Source organism: Poecile atricapillus, chromosome 4 (genome assembly GCF_030490865.1).
Source record: "Poecile atricapillus isolate bPoeAtr1 chromosome 4, bPoeAtr1.hap1, whole genome shotgun sequence".
In the NCBI taxonomy this organism is placed as follows: Eukaryota; Metazoa; Chordata; class Aves; order Passeriformes; family Paridae; genus Poecile; species Poecile atricapillus.
This window is the reverse complement of record NC_081252.1, coordinates 3,507,676-3,531,204: the sequence shown is the minus strand read 5'-3', so window position 1 is coordinate 3,531,204 and position 23,529 is coordinate 3,507,676. Positions and strand designations below refer to the sequence as shown.

General features: G+C 42.7%; 1 protein-coding gene across 22 annotated transcripts in view; it reads left to right on the top strand.

The window, feature by feature from the left end:
- Positions 1 to 23,529, top strand: part of ANK2 (ankyrin 2) — a 260,764-nt gene that overhangs the window by 224,808 nt on the left and 12,427 nt on the right. For 21 of the 22 annotated variants that reach the window (XM_058838913.1, XM_058838926.1, XM_058838925.1 and 18 more), the window contains 10 exons: positions 744 to 968; positions 3,697 to 3,851; positions 4,625 to 4,836; positions 5,475 to 5,679; positions 6,341 to 6,437; positions 8,642 to 8,870; positions 10,098 to 10,223; positions 11,030 to 11,152; positions 11,935 to 11,964; positions 13,951 to 13,972. In XM_058838913.1, the coding sequence (XP_058694896.1) occupies positions 744 to 968; positions 3,697 to 3,851; positions 4,625 to 4,836; positions 5,475 to 5,679; positions 6,341 to 6,437; positions 8,642 to 8,870; positions 10,098 to 10,223; positions 11,030 to 11,152; positions 11,935 to 11,964; positions 13,951 to 13,972 (1,424 nt within the window). Of the gene's footprint in view, positions 1 to 743; positions 969 to 3,696; positions 3,852 to 4,624; positions 4,837 to 5,474; positions 5,680 to 6,340; positions 6,438 to 8,641; positions 8,871 to 10,097; positions 10,224 to 11,029; positions 11,153 to 11,934; positions 11,965 to 13,950; positions 13,973 to 16,472; positions 22,197 to 23,529 lie in introns of all 22 variants that reach the window. The other variant, XM_058838927.1, reaches the window with a different exon arrangement.

Sequence of the window (23,529 nt, the reverse complement as noted above, 5' to 3'; positions counted from 1 at the left end):
CTCCCTGTAGATGGCTTCCTGCATTTCTAAGTTTTCCAGCCATTGTATCACACAAAACCCAAAATCGATAAAAAAACCTTTTCTATAGTAGCTCTAGCTCTTCTCATCTAGCCAAACCCCAAATTTGCCTTCAAATGACACACTGGGGTTTTTAATATAAATAGGTGATAACCCCACTGATGGAGTATGAATTGTATTCATTAATCCCAGAATGAAATTTGATTTTTTTAATATCCAAACCCATTTCTCTAAGAAATTATAGTTTATCAAATAACTAGAAAATTATTGATAACTACTATTGAGAATCTAAAAGAAAAAACCAAAAACTAAAAAACCTGAGCCATCCAATCAAAATTGGCTTTATATTTTTGAATCATAAATAATTTTTTTCAATAAGATGTATTTGCTCGTGAAGTATTTAAAGAGTGCCAACTTTAAATACGGCTGCTTGCAGGTATAGAGTAGCAATAGCTGCATTTGCAATAGGTACAGACCACAGTCTGCTGGTATTTTACCAACAGCGGCCCCGTGACATAAGATTTTCTGTGAAGAACTATTGGGTAGTAGTTGCCAGTTTAATTAATAATGAACTCAGCATGATTTGGCGCTTCACACGGGAGAAAGGCTTTTTCTCATTGTACCTCTTGAGCGAGAGCTCTACTTGCATACGTCGTTTGTACGTATGTGGAACATAACCGAGGGAGTTGGTGCTCTGGATCTCACTGTCTGCCCTGATTTTGCAGCTTCCTGGTGAGTTTCATGGTGGACGCTCGGGGCGGCGCCATGCGGGGCTGCCGGCACAACGGGCTGCGCATCATCATCCCCCCGCGCAAGTGCACGGCGCCGACACGCGTGACGTGCCGCCTGGTGAAGCGCCACAGGCTGGCCACCATGCCGCCCATGGTGGAGGGAGAAGGGCTGGCCAGCCGCCTCATCGAAGTGGGACCCTCTGGGGCTCAGTTCCTTGGGTAAGGGGGGCCGCGTGGCCCGAAGGGAAACCTTCAGCCTGTTTTTGTGTTTGCGTTGCACTGAAATGGTTCCTTTGGCAAAATTGAGCTGAGAAGGATCTCTGTAGCGTGTGCTCACGAACGGAGCAGTCGTGAGAAACGCAGAGCAGCTGGCAGGGAACGATTCGCAAAGCTTTTACACCTTCTTGTTCAAAACAGCTGTTTCAAACATCAGCGCTGCGATTAATGTGCTTCCTTGGATATTATTATTGTTGCTCGGTGTTGTGATATTACAGTGGGAAAAGAATTTTGCAGCCAGAAAAGGCAGTTCATGCTATATTAAAAAAATTAATGGTACTGCACTGATCAAACCCCCCAAATGTGAAGCCTGCTACCTACACAACACAAGGTAACAGGAGCTTATTTAAGAGTCTTGTGTTATGGTATCAGTAAATTGGACTCTCAGGGATGCACAGTGCTGTTGATTTTTCTGGGGCTGAAATTGCTAAATTAAACAATAGGACAACTCTGGATTTTTTTGGCCATTTCTCTCTTCCTGTGCTGCGAAGCCCATAGCAAGATCAGATCTGTGTCTGCTACTGAGCTCATTTTAAAAATTTTCAGCTGAAAGCAGCAGTTATCTGCACTTCTGAAAATTAGTTTTACCAACTATTCTCCCTAAAAACTGTGACATCCAAAAGTGGATGATTGAAGGAACCCCTTCTAATGCAGTAAATTAACTTCATTCAGAAACTGTAAAAAAAGTGGCTGTATACACCAATAATTTAAATCCATTTGGAAACAACTCAGTTGCTTTAAAATCCTGTTATAACAGGCAGTCATCAGAGCCACCATCTTTGTTAGTGCTACCACTTATTCTTTTCACATCTTGGTCATTCCTAAAAAGAAGGAGAAAGAAATCTAAAGAGCAGAAGAAATACTGTGCTGTCACATTCAGTCTTCCCATTATCTTTGTCACTCACAAATGGATTTTAAGTATGTCTCCCATTCTTTTTTAATGGTTTTCCTATCTGATGAGAGTGTCTCCCCTGCAAGACAAGCATATAGTGTAGTTTATTCACTCTCAGATCTTTGTGCCCTTCCTGGAAGCGTTTTCCAAGGTGTTGTGCTGGCAGCGAGATCAGAAAATCACTGTACTGTTTGCAGGGGTGCATTCTGAGGTCCAGATCCTGCTCCCATTCAGGACGCAGCCAAAACCCCCGTAAGAAAGAAAAGATCCTAAATGAACAAAATGAATTTTCTGATTTGGGTCACCAAATTGTCATGGCTAGGACGGAACCTTATTCAGTGTACAGCCTAATTCCACTCTGTGGACCAGACAGTGGCACTGGCGTTCTGGCACAAAAAATACATAAAGTTTATTTATGTTCTTTCTTTCACTGCTGCTTTGGATGTACTCAGTAAACTTCATCTGCCTACGGCTCCTCCCCCACTTAATGAGGGAGAAAGCTTGGTCAGCCGAATCCTTCAGCTGGGGCCTCCTGGGACCAAATTCCTTGGGTAGGAGAGACTTGAAACAAATTGATGGATGCTGACCTCCCCATTCTTCTCCTCCTTCTGCAATATGATTTTTTTATGTCATTATGCCCATGATATCGTCCCTTTCTATCATTTGAAATTTTGTACTCTTAACCCTTAGTGGACCATTTTTCAACCTCTGTGGTTTGTGGTTTTGTTTTGGTGGTATGTTTGTATCTTTTTCTTCAAGTACTGTGGCCTTCATTTTTGTTTTGGCATGAAATCTTCCTAGTTCTGTGCTTGATGTCTGTAGCAAAGCAACCTGGATTGGGACCACAAAAAAAAAAAAAAAGAAAAAAAGAATCTACTGTAAATTTTAAACTGTTCTTTTTGTATCAAGGAGCGATCAATCAATAAGTTATATGTTGGATACCACCAGTGTGATAGAACACGTGGCATTTACTACATACCTGGTGACCTGTGTGAGTCCTCTAATTAGAGAAGTGTAACCTACAAATATCTTTATATCTTCTCTCTTATTTCTAAGACTATGTATGTATATGTATATCTCAATACAGATATATGTACACATATGTGTTGTATATGTGTGTGTGTATATATATATCTATATATATATGGGCGCATATGCTGGTGCAGATGTTGACTTGCAAGGCAACAAGGCAAATTCTTATCTCTTATACTGCAATAGTAACCCAGACAATCTCCTCAGACTTCCTGTATCTCTCCCAGGGTGTAAATCAGGAATAAATTCATTGGAATATACAGAATTACAAAGTTAAATTGGCACGGGACATACTCGCCTCCGGATTGCAATGAAATTATTCTGATTTGCACTAGTATAAGTGAGATCAGAATTTGTCCCTCTATTCCTATACGTTACAGTAGATTCTCTTTGAAATGAAGTTGCACAGGTTAACCCAGACAGTAGTGACAACTAAAACGAGCATGAGTTTTTGATGGATTTGCAAAAACAATCACCAAATTTCCAGATAAGCACTGTTATCTTACCAAATCTCATTCACACTGTGGAAAAAGGTGAATGCACTTTTTCATCTGTCCTTCAGCACTTACTGGGTCCCTGTAACAATCTAGTCTGTGTTAGTGGCCTGCTAGTTTAGGACAATGCCAAAGCATTCCAGCCAAATAGGTAGAATTCCAGGTCACTTTGTAGCAGACTGAATAGAGTTGCTGTTAATCCTGTTTCTTCCTCTCTCCCGTGTGCATTTAATGCGCTGTGTTGCTGTGCCAGGCCCGTGATTGTGGAGATTCCCCATTTTGCCGCCCTGCGCGGGAAGGAGAGAGAGCTGGTGATCCTGCGCAGCGAGAACGGGGACAGCTGGAAGGAGCATTTCTGCGAATACACCGAGGATGAACTGAACGAAATCCTGAATGGGATGGATGAAGGTATCCGGTGGCACTTGGTTTCTTATCCTGCTCCCCTGTTCCTTCTGTACCCTGAGGGTAGCGGCTCTTGCCATGGCGCTCACTTCCTTTGCATGGGCTGATGAAGCGGTGGGACAGGATGTCTCCCCTTCGTGAAGCTGACAATAGACTCCAGACGTGTTTTCTCATGTTCCTTCTCGTGGTGCTAAACAAAAAGCTTCCATAGCAAACATCTTTCCAAAACAAGGCAATTACCACACTGATCCTTTCGGAGCAGCTCCGTGTGTGGGAGGAAATGTCAGTCATGGGTACTCTTGCTTTCTGAGAGAACAGAACGGCCTCGGGCTGTCTAGGAGCTGCAGAAGTTGTTATTAATTTGTGGGTTTTTTCAAAAAAACCCTCACAAATCCCAAAGTAAACAAGACAACTCACAGCGTTAAAGCCAAACACATGTTTTGATACTGTTTTGAAATTTTGTTTCGTAGGACACTGTAAATAGGTGAGGTAGAAGGGGCTGGAACCAATCCCTTGGCTTGTTTGGCTGCTGATCTTGGAGGTGTTGTCAGTTTGTTCTGTTTGCTGCCTTCAATTCATGGCTCAATCTGTCTGTCTGTCCTGTCTTGAGTGCTCTGGTTCAGCTGAACACAGGCGTGTGTTTCCTCTTCCCGTTATTTCTAGACAAAGTACTTCGTGTAACTTGAGCAACACTGTGGAAAGCTTGAGTGCATTTTGAAGGTGCCTGTAGTGTTTCTATGAAACTCTGGTCTTCTGACCATCCCCTCTTCTGCCCTCAGTACTTGACACTCCAGAGGAGCTTGAGAAGAAGCGGATCTGTCGCATCATCACCCGGGATTTCCCTCAGTACTTCGCAGTGGTGTCCCGGATCAAACAGGACAGCAACCTCATCGGGCCCGAGGGAGGGGTGCTGAGCAGCACCGTGGTCCCACAGGTGCAGGCAGTCTTCCCAGAAGGGGCACTCACCAAGAGAATTCGCGTTGGCCTCCAGGTACAGCGAAGCATTCACAGAGTTTTGCTTTTGTTATTGGTGACAAATCTCCTTTTCGGAGCAGAGAACCAGCGTGTTCAGCTTGTCGTGTTGTATGTTGGCTACAACTCTTCTAGAAAAAAGCAATAAAAGAAAAAAAATCCATTCAAATAAATGTATGGATTTTCAGTATGACTGAACCAGTGTAACAATTCACTTCCTGCAGAGAGGGAAGTCTTCTCTGGTCTCATCCTGTCCTCCTGCTGCATGCATCCATGATTTACCTTGTCCAGGAGACTGAACTTGTTGAAATCTCCTGGGATTTGCTGAATAGCACTGCAAAACAGCCAGAGTTTGTTCTCGGGGGAAAAAGTGACCAGGTTATCATTAGCTTCTGGTTAAGTGAATTTAAATTGATGCTGTAAAAATCTGATAGGCAACAAGAAAGGGGATAGGAAGAAGAGGCAGGCATGGCAAAGTTGAAAAAGTGAGGTCTCCCCTTCTCACTGGCAGTCAGTTCTTCTGTCTGCAGATTTTCATGGGAAATTGTGCCATTTGAAAAGTTAAGGGATTTGCAGGCAATATGCAGACCCAGTTCTTTACACGTCTTTAAACTGTTTTCAAGTAACTGCTCTGTTTTTTCCCCTTGCTTTGGAAAGGCTCAGCCTATGCACACCGAACTTACAAAGAAGATTTTGGGCAACAAGGCTACCTTCAGCCCCATAGTCACGTTGGAGCCCAGGAGAAGGAAATTCCATAAGCCCATCACGATGACGATTCCCGTGCCCAAGGCCTCCAGCGATGGGCTCATGAACGGCTATGGAGGCGACACGCCCACTCTAAGGTTACTATGCAGCATAACAGGTAGGATGCCAGGCCTGGAGCTCTCCATGTGCATCCTGAAACTGGCAGTCCCCAGGGCTGGAAATGCTGAATTGATTGCACCCAAGGGAAGCTGGGTGGAAATCTGACTGGGGCAAGAAGCTGAGAAAATAAGCTACTTTCCAAACAATTAATTTATACCAGGAATAACATTTGTTATGTGCACTAACAAGAGATGTGTCTATTCACATACTTTGAGTTTGGTGGGGTTTTTTGTGTTTTCCTTATAGTTTGTTTCTTGAGAACCAACATAGCTCTGCCTGGCAGAGTAGCAGTAGTACAGATTTAAAGTTGCAGGATGCTTAGGAGGAAAATATTGGAGTTAAGCACTTTACTTGCCATGGCTCCGAAGTGATTAACATCTCCTTCCGTCTTCCTTAAGGGACACAAATGAGCTGCAAGTATTTAATTTAATTAATTAAATCCTGTACCACAGGGCTTATCACTTGAAAATCATTTGGGCATTTGGGTTTTTCAGGGTAAGCCCATCCGGTCCTGTTAGCATTAGTGGACCCAAGGAGAAGGCATATCTGGGATTATTACTTGTTTCACGGCAATTAAAAACCATGAAGAATTTCTTTGAAGCAAAAAAGTCACAGACTTGCTTGGTTTTGATTTTACTTTTAACCCTCTGCAATTTCAGGAGGAACCACCCCTGCCCAATGGGAAGACATCACCGGGACAACACCACTGACATTTGTTAATGAATGTGTTTCCTTCACGACGAACGTGTCTGCCAGGTACCTACACAACCAAACAGGACTTACACAGGAGTACTCTCAAATACATGACGTTATTCCACAAATATTTCTGTTAAACTATTTTAGTTTGGAGAGTAGAACCAACAGAAATATTGATTATTATGAAAATTTATATGGAAACAGAAATCCCTTATTTGGGTACCACACTAGACATCTTGAAGGAGATATTACTTCTGGAATATCCAAAACTGAGAAGTCAGGCAGAAAGGGCCTGTAGGTGTGCCAGACTGGGGTCTAGAAGCGTCTCTTCCGTACATCTGTTCTTGTGATGAGATTTAACTGCTCTCTTATTGAAAACAGATTTTCATTTTAAAAAAGGAATAACAGATATGAATGTATAAATGTATTTTAGCTTGTGTCCGTGATGCATATCACAGAAAGGCCCAAAACTCTCCTCCTCTGTAACAGGAGATGCAATCTGTGACCTGGAAATATTCCATCTAGGCTGTGTCCTCCAGCAAACACTTAAAAAAATCGTGGATAACTTGCCCATGAAATTCAGTGCAAACATTCAATGTCGGGGGCAGTTATTGCCGTTAATTCGGTTTGTTATTTATCCAAATAGCGTATTCAGTGTTAAAACGAGGTCAGCTCTTGCAGTCCAACCTCCAGTTTAACATTAGGTGAAATAAAGCATTATTTATTTTATCCTTTCTCAATTCAGAACGGGGCTGTTTTCCCGTTCAGCTGCCTGCTTTGCTGGTGCACGTTTCTGTTTGGTGCCGCTGAACATTCCCCTGTAGCAGCGGTGGCCACGAGAGGGGGATCTTGCAGTGCGTTCTGCTCAGTGCTGCTGCTGCAGAGCTGGAGGCAGGAGTTGAAGACTAATTTAAGAGCCACTTGTGGAAACAAGATGCAGAGTTTGAGAGGTCCAAATCCCTAAAATTTTCAAGTCCCCAGGAGCAGGGGCCAGAATGAGGGAGACACTTTATGGTGCTGCAACCTGTATTTTTGGTGGATCTTTCTTAATCCTAATGATGGCATGAAAATTGGTTACTATTATTAATATTCTGTGATTGAGGCAGGGTCCCATCTAGAGATTTTAATGGGTTCTGCCTCTTCTTTTTAATGTCAATGAATGTTCAGCTATCCACTTTGCCACAAACATGATGTACAGTTAAAAAAACTGGATTTTTCATCTAATTTCAGGCTCTTTGCTACTTACAGTAATTTTTTTATGTCTAGTTAAGCATTAATGATGGGCAACAATTTTACCATTCGTAAAACTAATTCTGTCCAAAATGAGCTTGGGAAAGAGATATATTTGCCATGTGAATTACACTGCAGACTTGGAGGCACAGTGTTTGTTTTCCATTTCCTGAGCTGCAGCTTTTAAAAGACTTAATATCTGTTGGGGCTTTTTAGCCACTGGTGTTTGACAGCAAATCACTGAGGCATCTGGTGGTTTCTCAGAGGATGTGGCCTCTCCAGTTGGAGTCCAGCACAGCATAATTCTCCCACACAGGAAAAGGAGAGGATCAGCATGCAGAGCCTTTCTGTCGCACACATGCTTTCCCTCTTGCAAATGTCAGCAGCCAGGGGTTTTGAGCAGTGCGTTTGTTAAACATTCTAAAGATGAGCACAGCGTGGAATTTGCTGTTATTCTGCTGCATTTGTGCAAGTGCAGAGCAGTCACACTCCAAAGGTGTGCTTTGGGTTGTAGTGTAAGCCACCATGAGGAGTAACACCCCTATAGATCAGAGCAGCTTTTGAGCTGCCTCTGACCTCTCCTGACTTCCGCCTTCATCTGCTGGCTGGGAAACTCCAGCTTTCCACCCACACAGTAGATTTAATTGAAAAGAAATGGCTTCAACTCCACAGAGAAACTCAAGTGGTAGCTGGGAAAGAAGGCAGGATGTTTTACTCTTAGGAAAGAGCCTGGTGACTAAATTCACATAGGAATAATTTCTGATTTTGCATGCAGCTTTGCGCAGTGGACAGAGTCATTCACGTTCACCTAAAGACCTCAGGTTTTGCTGTTGTATGTAAGGAATGGACTGCTACTTCCTTTAAGTTGGGTGGGAGACAAAAACCAAGAGTGACAATTCTTTTTCTACTCTATTCTGCCTTGTTATCTCCCATTGCTGTGGTTACCAGCTAATGCTGCCAGGATGGGGAAAAATAGAATTTCCTTTCTTAAATCCTTCTCTGCCATTGGCACAACTCTTCATTTTCTTTTACAGATTTTGGTTGATAGACTGTCGTCAGACACAAGAATCTGTTACTTTTGCTTCCCAAGTGTACAGAGAAATTATCTGTGTCCCCTACATGGCCAAATTTGTGGTGTTTGCCAAATCCCATGATCCCATTGAAGCACGGTTAAGATGTTTCTGCATGACGGATGACAAGGTGGATAAAACTCTAGAACAACAAGAAAACTTTGCTGAAGTTGCCAGAAGCAGGGATGTAGAGGTACTGTACAACACTTTAAGTTTTCTCTGCTTTTTAATGTCTGAAAAAGAACCTGTCAACAGCTGCTGTCACGTTGCAGTATCAGCAGCTACAATGAGATGGAAACTTGGACTTGAGTCAGGTGTAAGGAGAAAGTAGTGAGGAAACCCTGTTCCCAGAGGGGCACTGACAAACTCAGTCCATAGGGCTAAAGGGAGAGGGTTGGGGCCAAAAATGATGGCTAAATCCCATCTTCCAGTAACCCCATAAGTGCACATCACTAACCAAAAAGGCAACTGACAGGGGTCAGCACATTCACATACCAAGAAGTTAAAGTAGCAGGTTTGATTAATATTCTGCTTTAAAAAAATAAAATTGCATGACATTTGTTGCTGAGCAGGCTAAAGCTTTCCTATGTGGAATTCACCAAACTGCCTGCTAAAGGCAGTTTTTCTGGCTCTGTCAGCTTCCTCAGAAGGGATGACAAATTGAAGGTGCTTTAACTTATGTGGCACGTTCTGCTTAGCTCAGTCTCTTTTCCATGAGAATTCCACCTTTAAAAGATTTGTCCTCACTGCTTCTGAAGCTCTGACAGGCATCTCTTGTGCAAGATAAAATATGGGCTTATCTAACTGAATGACAAGGCTCAATTTCTGGAAAGTAAGCATGAACCATGAACAGATTGGCACTTAGGATGAAACATCTCCCAAACTGCTGATCTGATACTCAAACATGTGGAGGGGCCATAACAGCAGCAATCTGAAGATACAAGTGGTATTATAGAGAGATTTCACAGGGATATTTACCTGAGGCCTCTACAGATCCATCTGAAATAATAGGACTCAGTAAGAACACACTGAATTCTGATGGCTGAAGAAAATATTTCTTTGACTGTGGTGATGGGGCCAGGTTAACAAAGTATGCTAAAATTGGAGTCAATCAAAAATCTGAATTAAAATCTAGATGTAAAAATTTGCCCAGATTTATGACGCCAAGTCATATACTGTTGTCATTTAAAGTATTGCACTATTGTTACTAAATTAACAGTCTATTCTCTTTGGAATTTAATTATCTGAAATGTTTCCACACATTTTAGGTCACTGAACTTAACAAATCTTGTAAATTTTTAGGACAAGTCCTAACAATTCCAGAAACTGATTTTGAACTGTTGTAGAGTTATCCTTAAGAAGCAATCCTAATCACCTCACAAGAATTGATTGGTGGTTTGCTTTTTTTCCTTTACAACAGGTATTAGAAGGAAAACCCATCTACGTTGACTGCTTTGGCAATTTGGTGCCACTCACAAAGAGTGGGCAGCACCATATATTCAGTTTCTTTGCCTTCAAAGAAAACAGACTTCCTCTGTTTGTGAAGGTAATGTTGATGGCTCCTTTTTGGATATTTCAAGTTATCTCTTTACCATATGTTTTGTGAACAAAGGAAAGCCAAACTACTTAATTTATGTCAGTTCCCCACAGTAACCTAATTTTATCCCTATACTATTCCATTTTAAAAGCTTTTTTTTTATGAGTAGGAAAATTTGTAAAATGAAAGCCAAAGTTAAAACCCTTCATTCCTCTCAAATTAAGTAATGCATTAACCCGCTGTGGTCAGAAGTGCTGCTGTCACCGAGGTACCATCACCACCTCTTCTGAGAGGCAGACTAGAGAGAACTGGAAACCTCTTCCACAAACTTTTCCTTCTACCCTGACATTCTGACTACAAAGGAGGAAACTATTACTGTTATATAAATAACAGCCCGAGAGAAATGATTTATGAATGGAAACTTCCAGTGAGTGGAGAAAATCAACCCACCCCATCATTGTGTTATACTTGCTGTGTGCTGCTAGACAAACTTTTAGCTTTCTCCCTCCTTACCAGCAATATTTGGTAAGCTTGTTTTAATTTACAACTTCATCTGTGCCACTGCCTTCCTTTGGCTTTGCAGATATTCCCCCCTGCTGAATTTTCCACCAAAAACATTCAGCATATACTGAATTCACAAATACATCTGTACATACATTTACAAACAGCAGGGAGGGGAGAAGTGAAAACACATTATTTTTGCCTACATGGACTTTTTCTCCCCATCTGGTCCCTCCTGCTGACTAGTTTTGAGAGACACAAGTAGCTCACACAGCAGAGCAGCAGGCTAAATGTGTGTATTTTCACTGTGCCAGGTCCGAGATAGCACTCAAGAGCCCTGCGGACGATTATCATTCATGAAGGAGCCAAAATCTACCAGAGGCCTCGTTCATCAAGCCATATGTAATTTAAACATCACTTTACCCATTTACACAAAGGTACTGTGAAATGATACCCAGCTGCAGGCATCAGCGTTATCATACAAACAAGAAAGGAGGGGGAGGGCAAAACAGGATTAAAGCTTTGTGGGCAGGGGCTTGAAAGAGGAAAAAATTCCGTGCAAGGGGTTTCAGTGTCTTGGGTTTGGTACTCTTAATGCTAGTGTTGGAAGACATCATCAGGTATTTCCTGAGGACTCAGAAGAGATGAAAGAGGGTGTCCTCAGATATTAAACATTTCATTCCTTAGAAAGTGTCAGTTTTCATTTATTCTCTGAAAACACAAGTTATTTTTCTTTCCTGGTCAGATGAGAAGCCACGTGCCTTTTAGGGATGTTTTTGCCCAAAATGGTGATCATTTTCTTCTCAGCTTTTTTTAGAATATAGTTAATCTTTATTATAGCATTTTAGCATTTTAGTATGATTTTAAAACAGAGCATCTCAGCATTTTGTGACTTTAAATGGTAATAGTTCTTGAATATTTTAAGTCTTTATATATGCTAATTTATGGGTGAAAAAGCGCCTATATATTTAAAGTTTTCTTATAAATAAGGATCACTAGATGTCTAACTTTTCTGTTTGTATTTTGCTCATTCTGTAGCCTTTTGTGTTTAGTTTTGCTGCTTTTGGATGTAAGAAATCAACTGCAGAAATGTGCTGCATTTTCTTCTTTTCTGTTAAATGTTGTGGGAAGTTAACTTTTTCCTACTCTCTTCTAAAAATTGCCTTTTGCCTGCTCTGTTTCCCCGTTCTCTTTTTGCATGGCACTTTGGGACCAAAAGGAATCAGATTCAGATCCAGAACCAGAAGAGGTAATGTTGCTAAATCAGCGTGCTCTTGCCTGCACACGTTACTCAAACACAATTAACACAATTAACAACTCAGAATTGATCCTTAGCTCAGTGCTACAAGCACAGCACCGAGGGACTTGCACAGACTCACTTTGGGAATAGACAAAGTTGAACTTCCCCCATGTTAAAGTGACCAGACTTCTCCATTGGTAACATCCAGTAGACTGGATGTTACAGGTTACTGAGCTGGGTGACTGACATCCAGTACAGAGCCAGTGTTAACCCAGAAGTTAACAAGTAAAAAGTTTAGAATTTTCATCTTTAGCATAAACTAAATTGTGTCAGCTCCCCCCAGAGCTCCCAGCTCTGGTCTGGCACTTAGGTTACTTCAGGTCTGACCTCTACACAAAGGAGTAACATTAGAGAGGCGTCCTCACATTTTGATGATGTTCAGCTGTTGGAAACACTGTGAGAATAGCCAGCTCCCCAAAAATGATGCACATCTTTTCCATGCCCTGCACGACAGATTCAGCAGGCCTGTGGCTTGGCATGCGCTTTCCTATTATCATTGCAGAAACACTTACCACTCCTATGGTAAATATGACCTCTGTTTTTGTATGGGAAACTAAAGCACAAAAAGACAAGCTCAATTGATAACTATAAGCATTTTAAAATATATTTTATTGACTTCATGAATTTTTCTGTTAGTAATATTAATTCCTATGCTGACATAAATCTGGACTGATGTGGAAAAAGTGAAAGTGAGGGAAGCTAGAACATCCTAGGAATGCAGGGTTACCATGCAGGGTGATGTGTGCATCAGAGGAATTCAGGCTATTACGCATGTGTTGCACACACTGCAGACTGTGAGGTGTAATTATGTGAACCTGAAGGATTGCCAGGCATGTACAAACATGCACATGTGGCCAGGGATTTCCTTCTGTTCAGCATCAGTTCATGGAAAGGCACGAATTTCCTAAATCTTGACTGAGACTGCATATTGCATTTATCTTTATAAATAATAGTTTGAGCTATTTAAACCTTTTCAGCGCTCACTAAAACCTTGGGGGCTTTACCATACACAGTATCTTGTACCAGCAGTACTGCACAGCTGATTTGCATTCTTTACAGTTGTCCTACCCCTACCACAACTTTGTATAGGCAATTAGAGCTTTAATGCTACTTGCAACTTTGCATATTTTTCCATAGCCAGATTTAAGCAACATGTGATCGTGTGGACAAATGCTTGCAGAACTGAAATAAACTGAAATTACAAAGCAACCTCAAAAATTTGCTTCTTGAATTTTCGTGGTCTGAGATGGTGTTTTGTTTAATTCCTTTTTGACAAGGACTGTGTTTTCTTTTGAATAACAGTAAAATTGTATGGCTTTGTATGATCTGTACCCAAATAACTCTGAAAAATCAAAAAGGGTGCCTGTGAGGGTCACCACAGTTTCCATTTATAGGTATCAATAGCTATTAGTGGCATCCAGCCCTAGGTCATGCCTTGGGCAGTTCTGCCTTCATTGTTGCACCTGCATTTCATCATCACTGGGCACAGAGGCAAAAATGTGATTGATGCTCTCAGAGTGAACGTGTCCAAGGAAACACAATGGATGAAACCTCCTGGTTGCCTTCCAGATGGACCACATGCCTTCACATAACCATACTGGACTATTTTGTGTTAGACAGGAAGAAATAAATTGAGAGCAATGCAACCAAACACCTGGTAATGCAAAAGTTTAGGTCCTCCAGACTTGCTAAAGAGCATTTAAAGAAAATACACTGCAACATTTTGAATCTACTGTTAATCATACCTATAGTGAAGTAAGCATTTTTCTGATATTGGAGACCCTAAATAAATTAAGCCATGCTTTTACTGTTATTTTAAATGAACTCTTGGTTCCATTTAAGTCCACGTGTCTCCATACAACTAACACTTCACCCATGGCTTCTGTGTAGCAGTTATATTTGAACTTTTAAATCTCCTGCTTTTTCCTCTTCCAGGTTGATATGACTTCAGAAAAAAGTAAGATTTTCTTCTTTTTCTTGAGACTGTTATAATGCAATTTGTATGAGAGATGGTTAAGAGTAAAGATAAGCATGAAAGAGAGCTAAGTTTTAACTGCTATTGCTAATAACATCAATACTTTAAAAATGTAATAAAAACCAATTTAATATCTCAGCAGCTATCCAATTCAATACACTTTAACATGTAAATTAACAAGTAATACAGTTAAAAACCGTTCATCTAAGCCTTTACTTTCCTTTGACATCCCTAGTGAACCTGCTATTGCTATTTTGCTTGTATGAATGCTCATCCCTCCATTTCTTTTGTTTTCTCCATTTGTTGACACACATTCTTGCCTCATATTTGAGACAGATGACAGTATCACTTTTAATGAAAACCTAATGAGGACTCCAATATATTTCATTAATCTCATGGAATACAACCATGCCAAAAAGTGATACTGTCCAAAGGAATCAGGCTGTTTAACCCTCCCTCCCTTGCCCCACCCTTTACTGTGGTGAAATATGGCTGGAAATCTGACCTGAGGGCTTGGCACAGCACAAACACCCCCTGTAAATGCACAATCAGGCCATGACCATGAGTGACTGCGGGCAAGGGGTTCGCAAACGTCTCCTTTATGGGAGAGGCAAATCAAACTAATATCTGAACACATGGAAGTGTCCCTAATGAGAGCTGCTTCCAAATGCAGCCTTTTCTTGGATCTGTTCAGGAAAGAATGACATCTGTTGTGTTTCCAGTTTGGAGTGCAACGTCTCGCCTTGTCTGCAGTTAAAGTGCAACGTCTTGTATTGTCCTCCTGCCGCTTTCTCACTGCTGAGTGCCCCAGAGAACCCTAGAGAGTGTTCCTGCTCCAGCCACACACTGTCTGGATAGCACTTCCAATTTATTTCCCACTGGAGTTGTTTTGCTTCAGGCTGAGTAACTCAGTTATTGGCCAGTGGAAGTCATACATTTGTTATTTATGAAAGTACATATTACAAATTTACAAAATTACTGGCTGGCATTTCAGCGTGCACCAGACAGTTCATTGTAAAGCAGCAGCACCAAAAGACCACATTTTCAGCACCACAATACCCTGCAGCAATCTGGCTCTAATTAATGTACAGCACAAATATTTAGCATTCCTTACACCCAGGAGAACAGCGTTGCAAAATGGATCTTTTTTTACAAATAAGTTAATTATGTGTTGCTTAAGGTCTCCATATTTGCATTAGTTCTTTGACTTTCACTGAGGTGCCGAAATGTGCGGTTCCACGTGACGTGCTACCTTTAAAGGAAAAATGTCCATCTGTGATTCCTAAGCGTTGTGTTCTGTTTGTAACTTGCTTCAGTTCTCCAGTGTTTTGTTCTGTTCAATATCCATTTTCTGCTAGTCCTTGCTGAAATGAAATATTACCGGCAGGCAGTTATGGCATAATGGGAATTATGTGCAGCCACCATCCTGTATATTGATTGCCAGATTAGACAAATATTTCACCACAGTATGTTTTACAGTGTTTTCATGTACCTTTAATTTATATGAATAATTTTTAGAGCTCTTGTTTTTAACCAAAGCTACATACCCAGCAGCATTTGCAACACCTTTGCTTTGCATGGAAATAACTTGCCTTACATGAATTGTACGTATGTGTCTAGTGTGACTGTCTGTGACTTTGGGTTGCCATACATTACATTTTTAAAACTCTGAAATCACTTCTAAGTTGATTCACAGTTTTTTCTTATTATCTCTCCTTTTCTTCTCTGTCTTCTCTTTCCTCAGTCAGTTCATTAGTTGTCAATGAGGATGTTCCAAGGAAAGGACCATGCCTCTTAAAACAAAAGCCTGTTTGTTTCATTGTGTAGGTGTGAAATCCCCTTAGATGAAATGCCGGTTTGCAGCTGATTCAGATCTCTACGTATTTGATCATATTTTAGATTACTGCAGAATTACTTTTCACTTTTTATTTTGGTCATTAAGAAAAACAAAACTGTTAACCCAATGTTATTCTGACAGTTTGCTAACACTGGCTTTCTCTTAGAGGAAATTGACTTTCAATCAGTTCTAATGCTTTCCCCTTTTTTCTTGTTTTTCTTTTTATTTGAACATTGATCTGTAACATCTGAACAATCTTGAGATGCCTCTCTTTGTGTAACTTCACTGTGTTTCTTCTGGTTTTGATTTGAAATTTTGTTGTTGTTGTTGTTTTGGGTTTTTTTTAGTGGTGTCCTGATTTGGTTTGTTCCAGCTTTGATACTGTATGTGTGGTTGTGCTCTAGCGATAAAGTGAAGCAAGTTATTTCCTGCCATTTTCCTTTTCAGTTGTTTTTTTTTTCCCACCCCCTGTTAGCTTTGCTTTGCTCTTGTACCCTCAGATCTTGTGGATCCACCATTCCCGGCCCATTTTGTTGACCTTCCTACCACTACAGCCAAAGACTGTCATTTTCAGTCCTGATTGCATTTTCCAATCTCTATTTTTGATTTCCATTTTACTTTCAATGTTTTTCATTCGCATCAAAGATGACGAGACAGAATCTACAGAAACATCTGTCCTGAAAAGCCATCTGGTTAATGAAGTCCCTGTACTAGCCAGTCCAGACCTGTTGTCTGAAGTTTCTGAGATGAAACAAGATCTGATCAAAATGACTGCCATCCTGACAACTGACCCTTCTGATAAATCAGGCTCCATTAAAGTGAAAGATCTTGAAAAGTCCGCTGAAGAAGAGCCAGGAGAACCTTTTGAAATAGTTGAAAGAGTGAAAGAGGACTTAGAAAAAGTAAATGAAATTCTGAGAGGTGGATCCTACCCCAGGGAAGAACATGTTTTGCAGAAGTCCCTTTCCAGACAAGAACCCATAGAAGAAGAATGGATCATTGTCAGTGATGAAGAAATTGAAGAGGCCAGGAGAAATGCTCCATCAGAAGTCACAGAGCCGAGCCGCCTAGAAGTCAGGGTAGACAAAGGGACAACAAAAAAAGGGGAGCCGGACACGAAAGGAAAGGATTTAAAAACACGCGTTTCTCTTCATGAGAAACAGCCACAGGCCTTACAAGAGGAGGTAGTAGAAGAGAAAGTCAAAGCTGCAGTAGTAAGCAGGGATTCTGAAAAAAAAGGAAAAGAATCTCCAAAAACCGGGAAACCAAGCTCACAGGAGCAACAGAAGGCAGCCTCAGAAGTTAAAAAGCCCTTTAGGGCAAAACTAAAAGAAAAGCCAAAGCCAAAGGAAAGCAAGGTGAACAGCAGCGGAGAGAAACTGAGGCTGCCCAAGCTCACTGCAGACGAGGCGCCGGCTGGGGAGGCTGGCCTAAAGGTGACAGGTGCTCCGGAGCCTAAAGCCGTGTCTCCTGTAATCGAGGAAACTCCCATTGGCTCAATAAAAGATAAAGTGAAAGCTCTTCAGAAACGAGTGGAAGATGAGCAAAAAGTACGGTCAAAACTGCCCGTCAGAGTTCAGGCAAAAGAAGGGCCTGCCGAAAAGGCGCCTAAAAAACCAGCGCAGGTCAAGAAGCCGGTAGCACACAAAGCCCAGCCGCCCGTCTCGCCTTCATCCAAGACGGAGAGACTCGAAGAGACCATGTCCGTTCGGGAACTGATGAAAGCCTTCCAGTCAGGGCAAGACCCATCCAAGAATATTTCCGGACTCTTTGAGCACAAATCTGTCAAACAGAAGCAACAGGCTCCTGAGAAGGAAACTCCCCGCAAGAAAACGATTCCTTCCCAGAGTGAAACGAGGCGAGTGTCAAACCTCAAGACAGACAAACAGAAGGACAAACCGAGCACGGTGTCAAAAGCAGAGAAAGAGCCACAATCAAAGAAAGGAAAAACGCAAACTTCCACCATCGAAACTGCCAAGAAAGCCGGTGGCAAAGACCAAGTAAAAGAACAGAGCGGCAAAAAGCCAACTGAACCTCTCCCTCCGGTAATAGTTGCTGAAAGTGCCAAAGACACGGCAGCTGGGAAGGGCAGGACTCCTGACGATCAGGGAGATCCTGACTTCCAGATCAGCCCTGACAGGAAAACCTCAACAGACTTCTCTGATGTCATTAAAGAAGAACTGGAGGATAATGACAAATACCAACAGTTCCGACACCTCTCAGTGACTGAGGAGGGAGAGCTTAACTTGGAGCAAGTACTGACCAGTCCTTTCGGTGCTGCTTTTCCCACAGAGTACGGGAAAGACGGATTCCTTCCTGCTCTTTCTCTGCAGAGTGCTGCTCTTGAGGGGAGCTCAGAGAGCCTTAAACATGAAGGTGTGGCTGACTCTCCAGGCAGCCTACTTGACGGAACCCCTCAGATCAGCTCGGAGGAAAGTTACAAGCATGAGGGTCTGGCAGAGACTCCTGAAACGAGCCCAGAAAGTCTTTCATTCTCACCAAAGAAAACTGATGGGCAAATTGAAGATGCTAAAGGAGCGGCTCAAGTACACACAACAGCAGAAACATGTTCTACGAAGGAACTCTCCTCAAAGGAAGATGAAAAAGGTATTACTGAGAGGCAGCTAGATGCTGTTACCAAGACTAGTGAGTCTCATTCTGACTGTGTATCAGAAGAGCATGTACCTCCAGCCTCTGAAGAAGAGGCTGATAAACTTAAAGAAAGTAGCTCAGCTTCCATTATGAAAGATATTAGCAGGGATAAAGAATCCAGAACCACTGCACATTTCACTAAGTCTTCTGAAACACATGACACTGCTTTAGAGAAAGAAAAAGATGTAGCCTGTGAACGCCGTCTTACAGTTAGAAGTCCCCAGAAATTGGAACTTTCACTTGCTAGCCATGATAGTGAAGCCTTTAGCCCAGTTGCAGATGACTCTTTGACTATAAGTCATAAAGACTCCCTGGAAGCAAGCCCAGTGCTAGAAGATAACTCATCACACAAAACACCTGACTCTTTGGAGCCCAGTCCTATGAAAGAGTCCCCCTGCCGCGATTCCCTTGAAAGCAGCCCCGTAGAACCAACAGTGAAAGCTTGTATTTTGGGGCAGGGTCCTCTTCCGTCTGTTCTTAGCAAGGCAGAAGCCTGCCCAGAGCTGGCATCGGTGCGTTCCAGGATTCTCCGTGACCCTGAGGGAAGTGCCGATGACGACAGTCTAGAGCAAACATCCCTCATGGAGAGCTCAGGGAAAAGCCCCGTTTCCCCCGAAACTCCTAGTTCGGAAGAAATTAGCTATGAAATCACACCTAAAATGGCAGACATACCCAAGTCAGCCACCATCCCTGAAGTCAACGAAGAACCGGAGGACGATTCGGAAAGTGAACCAAAGAAGAGATTCACCCCTGAAGAAGAGATGTTTAAAATGGTGACCAAAATCAAAATGTTTGATGAATTGGAACAAGAAGCAAAGCAGAAAAGAGATTATAAAAAGAGTTGTAAGCAAGATGAATCTTCTGCGGTTGCCAATTCAGAAGCCTCTCGTGAGGCTGAAACATCAGAGCCAGCTGCTGCAGTAGAAAAGGACATACCCACGGTGGTGGCTCCTGCTGCTGAGTCTAGAAAGAGTTCTTCCTCTTCCGAAAGCGAGCCTGAATTGACTCGGCTCAAAAAAGAAGCTGACTCAGGCCTCTTAATGGAGCCTGTGATCCGAGTGCAGCCACCCTCACCTTTACCATCTAGTATTGACTCCAGCTCTAGCCCTGACGAAGCAGGTTTCCAGCCCATTGATTCCCAGCCATGCTCTGTCAGGATAGGTGAGGTTAAAGCACAAGGTGAAGGTGACAAAGAGGAGCCGCTTATCCTTGGGCGCAGCTGTAAGCCTTCCACGGGCACTTGTCCTTCCGATGGTTGTGCATCAGCAGAAAGCACAGAATCAACGTGTTGTGATGGTACAGGTGACTGTGAGACGGTCAGTCCCGACGCCCCGGTCACACGATCTGGGTGTGCTCCCTGTCACTCTGTCGGTGACTGTTGTCAAACACAGGTTCACGCCGAGTCTTCACTAACGATGGGGCGGTGCGATGCTACTGCAAAGGATGTCAAAGCCGCAGCCCCATTACCACGCAGCGATCTCATGTCTGCGGGAGCTGTGTCAGAGGAGGCAGATGGTCTTTCTCGTGGACACGGTACCACCGAGTACTTTGTTCCACGCGATGGCAAACTGGCCGAAGGTGACCCCACTGACCATTCTGCTTCGGCAAGGGATTTGGGGAAAGCAGATACAGGCTGTGAGACATCTCACAGGGCTGGTCATGCTGAGGAGCCCTTACCAGAGTATTCATCCCTAAGCACTGACACAGTGGAACTTGACAGCTGTGCAGCAGATGTTGCTGACGGTAATGCTCCATATATAGTGAGCCCATATGAAAATGTGTCTTCTGGACATTTCTTCATTGACTCTGAAAGTGAGGTAGGATCTGGTAGAAGTCTGCTGTCTAGGGAAACCTGTTCTATTGCAGAAGGGAAAGATCAGACCGGTGAAGCTTTACTTAGCAGAGACACGGGCAGTGAATGTTGTTCTTCAGAGGAGGTGTACATGGAAATAGCGCCCAAACCAGAGGATGGATTTCAGACAATGTCACAAGGGTCTCCGACCTCAGATTCACCAAAATTATCTGAATCTGCCCTTGAGGATATAAGAGATGAAACACAAAAATTGATGGGTCAGGTTGTCATCACTAGAACCGATGTGGACTCTGACATGTGGAGCGAAATACGTGAAGACGATGAAGCTTTTGAAGCTCGGGTGAAAGAAGAGGAACAAAAGATATTTGGGTTGATGGTAGACAGGCGATCCCAAGGCACAACCCCTGACACAACACCAGCCCGGACACCCACCGAAGAAGGGACGCCACTCAGTGAACAAAATCCTTTTCTTTTTCAGGAAGGCAAGTTGTTTGAGATGACTAGAAGTGGAGCCATTGACATGACCAAAAGGAACTACCCAGATGAAAGCTTTCAGTTCTTCCAGGTGGGACAGGAGCCTCAGGAAGAAGTTTCTTTATGTGAAGAAGTGAAAGAAGCAGCAGAGGCAGAATCTTCAAAGCTGAAGGACTTGCCAGACCCATTTGCACCTTCAGAGTCAGAGGAGCCAGATATACAAGAACAAGACACGTTGAAATATTCACCCCCATCACCCGAGTCTAGTGATAGATCTGAAGAAATGATGGGTGAAGGTGCCAGTGCAGGCGCTGCGAAAGCAGATCTTAAATCCAGAATTCCAATTAAAATGGGTATTTCAGCTTCTTCAAAATCACCAAAGAAAGAAACCGCTGCCTCTGAAGCTGAGCCCCTCTCCAGATCGGAGACCGACACGGTCGATAGCAGTCAGGTGCCTTGCCCCATCTCTCCCGAGCAGTGTGCGGTAGAAGATGAATTAGATTTTTCCAAAGTCACTCGATTGGTTAGTTCTGAACAGGGTGCTGAGTCTCCAGACTCTTCCCCAGAGGAACAGAGATCTGTGATTGAAATCCCCACTGCTCTAATGGAGAGTGTGCCTTCTTGTGAAAGCAAATCCAAAATCCCTGTAAGAACAGCTGCTGCCACATCGCAATCCTCACAACAGTCGGAAAACGAGAGCCTTTCCCCGGACGACTTCCTGGACAGTTCACAGTGTGAAGGAAAAGATGACCAAGCGAAACCAAAGTCTAAAATTCCCGTGAAAACCGCTTTCCAAAAAGCCGAACCACAGCACTCGTACGCGGACACGTCCGTCCGCAAGCCAGAGTCACCCAAAGCGCTCGACGTGACGAGCGCGGTCCCTGCAAAGCCAGACAGCCGCAGTAAATCGGAATCCGACGCCAGTAGCCCCGTGGACCCCAAGGCCAAACGTTCCATCAAAGCTAGGAGTTATGCTGAGGCAGAGGCAGAGGCCAGGGAGAGGGAGAGCGAGATGAAGTTTGAGCTAGACTCAGATGAGGCAACAACAGCAAGATCGAAGGTATTTTCTTCACGGTTGCCAGTTAAAAGCAGAAGCGCTACAGGCTCCCGCGGTGCTTTTAGTCCCACAAAAGAAAGTAAGGACCATTTTTTTGATCTTTATAAAAACTCCATAGAGTTTTTTGAAGAAATTAGTGACGAAGCTTCTAAATTAGTGGAAAGACTCACGCAGTCAGAGAGAGAACAAGAATTAGTTTCAGATGATGAAAGCAGTAGCGCCCTAGAAGTTTCAGTTATTGAAAATGTGCCATCCAGTGAGACTCAGCAGTCAGTTCCTGAAGACATCTTTGACATCAGACCCATTTGGGATGAGTCTGTAGAGACTCAGATTGAACGTATCCCTGACGAAAATGCCCATGACCGTGCTGAAGGTATTTGCCAACGACTGGGATTCCCTGTGCGACGCATGTCATGAATTAAGCTCTTTTGTTTTTTGTTTTCTTTGGTGTGTGCGTGCGTGTGCGTTTGTGTACAGGTGTAATGCGTGTGGCATTTTCTTTTCAGCTTTTGGTGGTTAGTTGTGCTTTTTTTTTCTTCCCCTTGTGAGCTGTGTTTGGGTTTTTTTGTTTTGTGTCCGTGTTCTTGTCTGTGAAACAATCTCAAGATTGCAAACCATAAATGCTTATGGGAAGTGTTACCTTAAGAAGCAAAAACACTTCTAGAGATATGTATGGTTTTGTCATTAAACTGATTGCTTAGGTCATGCACGTTTTGGCTTTTGACTTTCCCTGGCCCTATTACTAGCTATTAACTGCTACTAATAATAAAATGCTCGGGGCGTCAATTGAAAGCGAGATGGGCAAATTTATACTTTTGAGTTGGTACACAAAAAGAGATCTGCAGGAGTTATGAAGAAGGAAGCTTTTTACGTTCCTTTTTTCTGACAGTCTGTGTCTGAAGGAAACTCTGAGTCACCAGTAACTTTAGTACACATTTTCTGGTGCTTGGTTTTCCTCTCGCCTATTTGTGTGCTAGTACTGAGTAGCCCTAATTGAAATCAGGAGCCAGAATGACACGTGCATATCACAAACCCTAAGCAATTTCCTGATTTGGAGGTGTCGCAATCCACGTGTGCATTCAGGGAAAATCAAAACTCAAATTCCACCATCCTCAAATTAGCTCTGGGGATGGGAGGAGCCGTCAGCCTCACCATTAGTGAAGTGAAGGAGGACTGACGAATGACTATCTGATTTTTCCTTGCCTTCGTTGTCAGTATTTTGTCTCACTCCCTGTCCAAAGGGTCAAAGATGCTGAAATTAGCAGTATCTCACGTGCAGACCATGATCTGAAGTGATGTATGGACTGTTTGAACAAAACTTGCCCTACAACAGAAAGAACGTGATCAGAAGCACTGGTCTCAATGAATTCTTCAACCCTGGCATTTACTAAGGAGGCATGGAAAACTATGGCTCTTGACTTAGTCAGTCTTCAACTGAACTTTAAAATGAAGTTTTAGAGTAAAAAAGCCTGGCCAAAGTAGACACAGTAGGTGCTTCAGTCTTAGATTATATTTTCACATGAATGCCTGTTTTTCAGATAGCAAAACTAGATAGTCCTGTGCTTTTTGAAAAACCAAGCTTTTTGGTTTCATTTTGGACTTAGGCATTTACAGGCCTTCCTTGAATTTAGCAGCTTGTCCATGTTTAGACACAGCAGTTATGAAGACTAGGGCTTTCCCTTCTTGGGCTCTCTCTCCTATGGAAA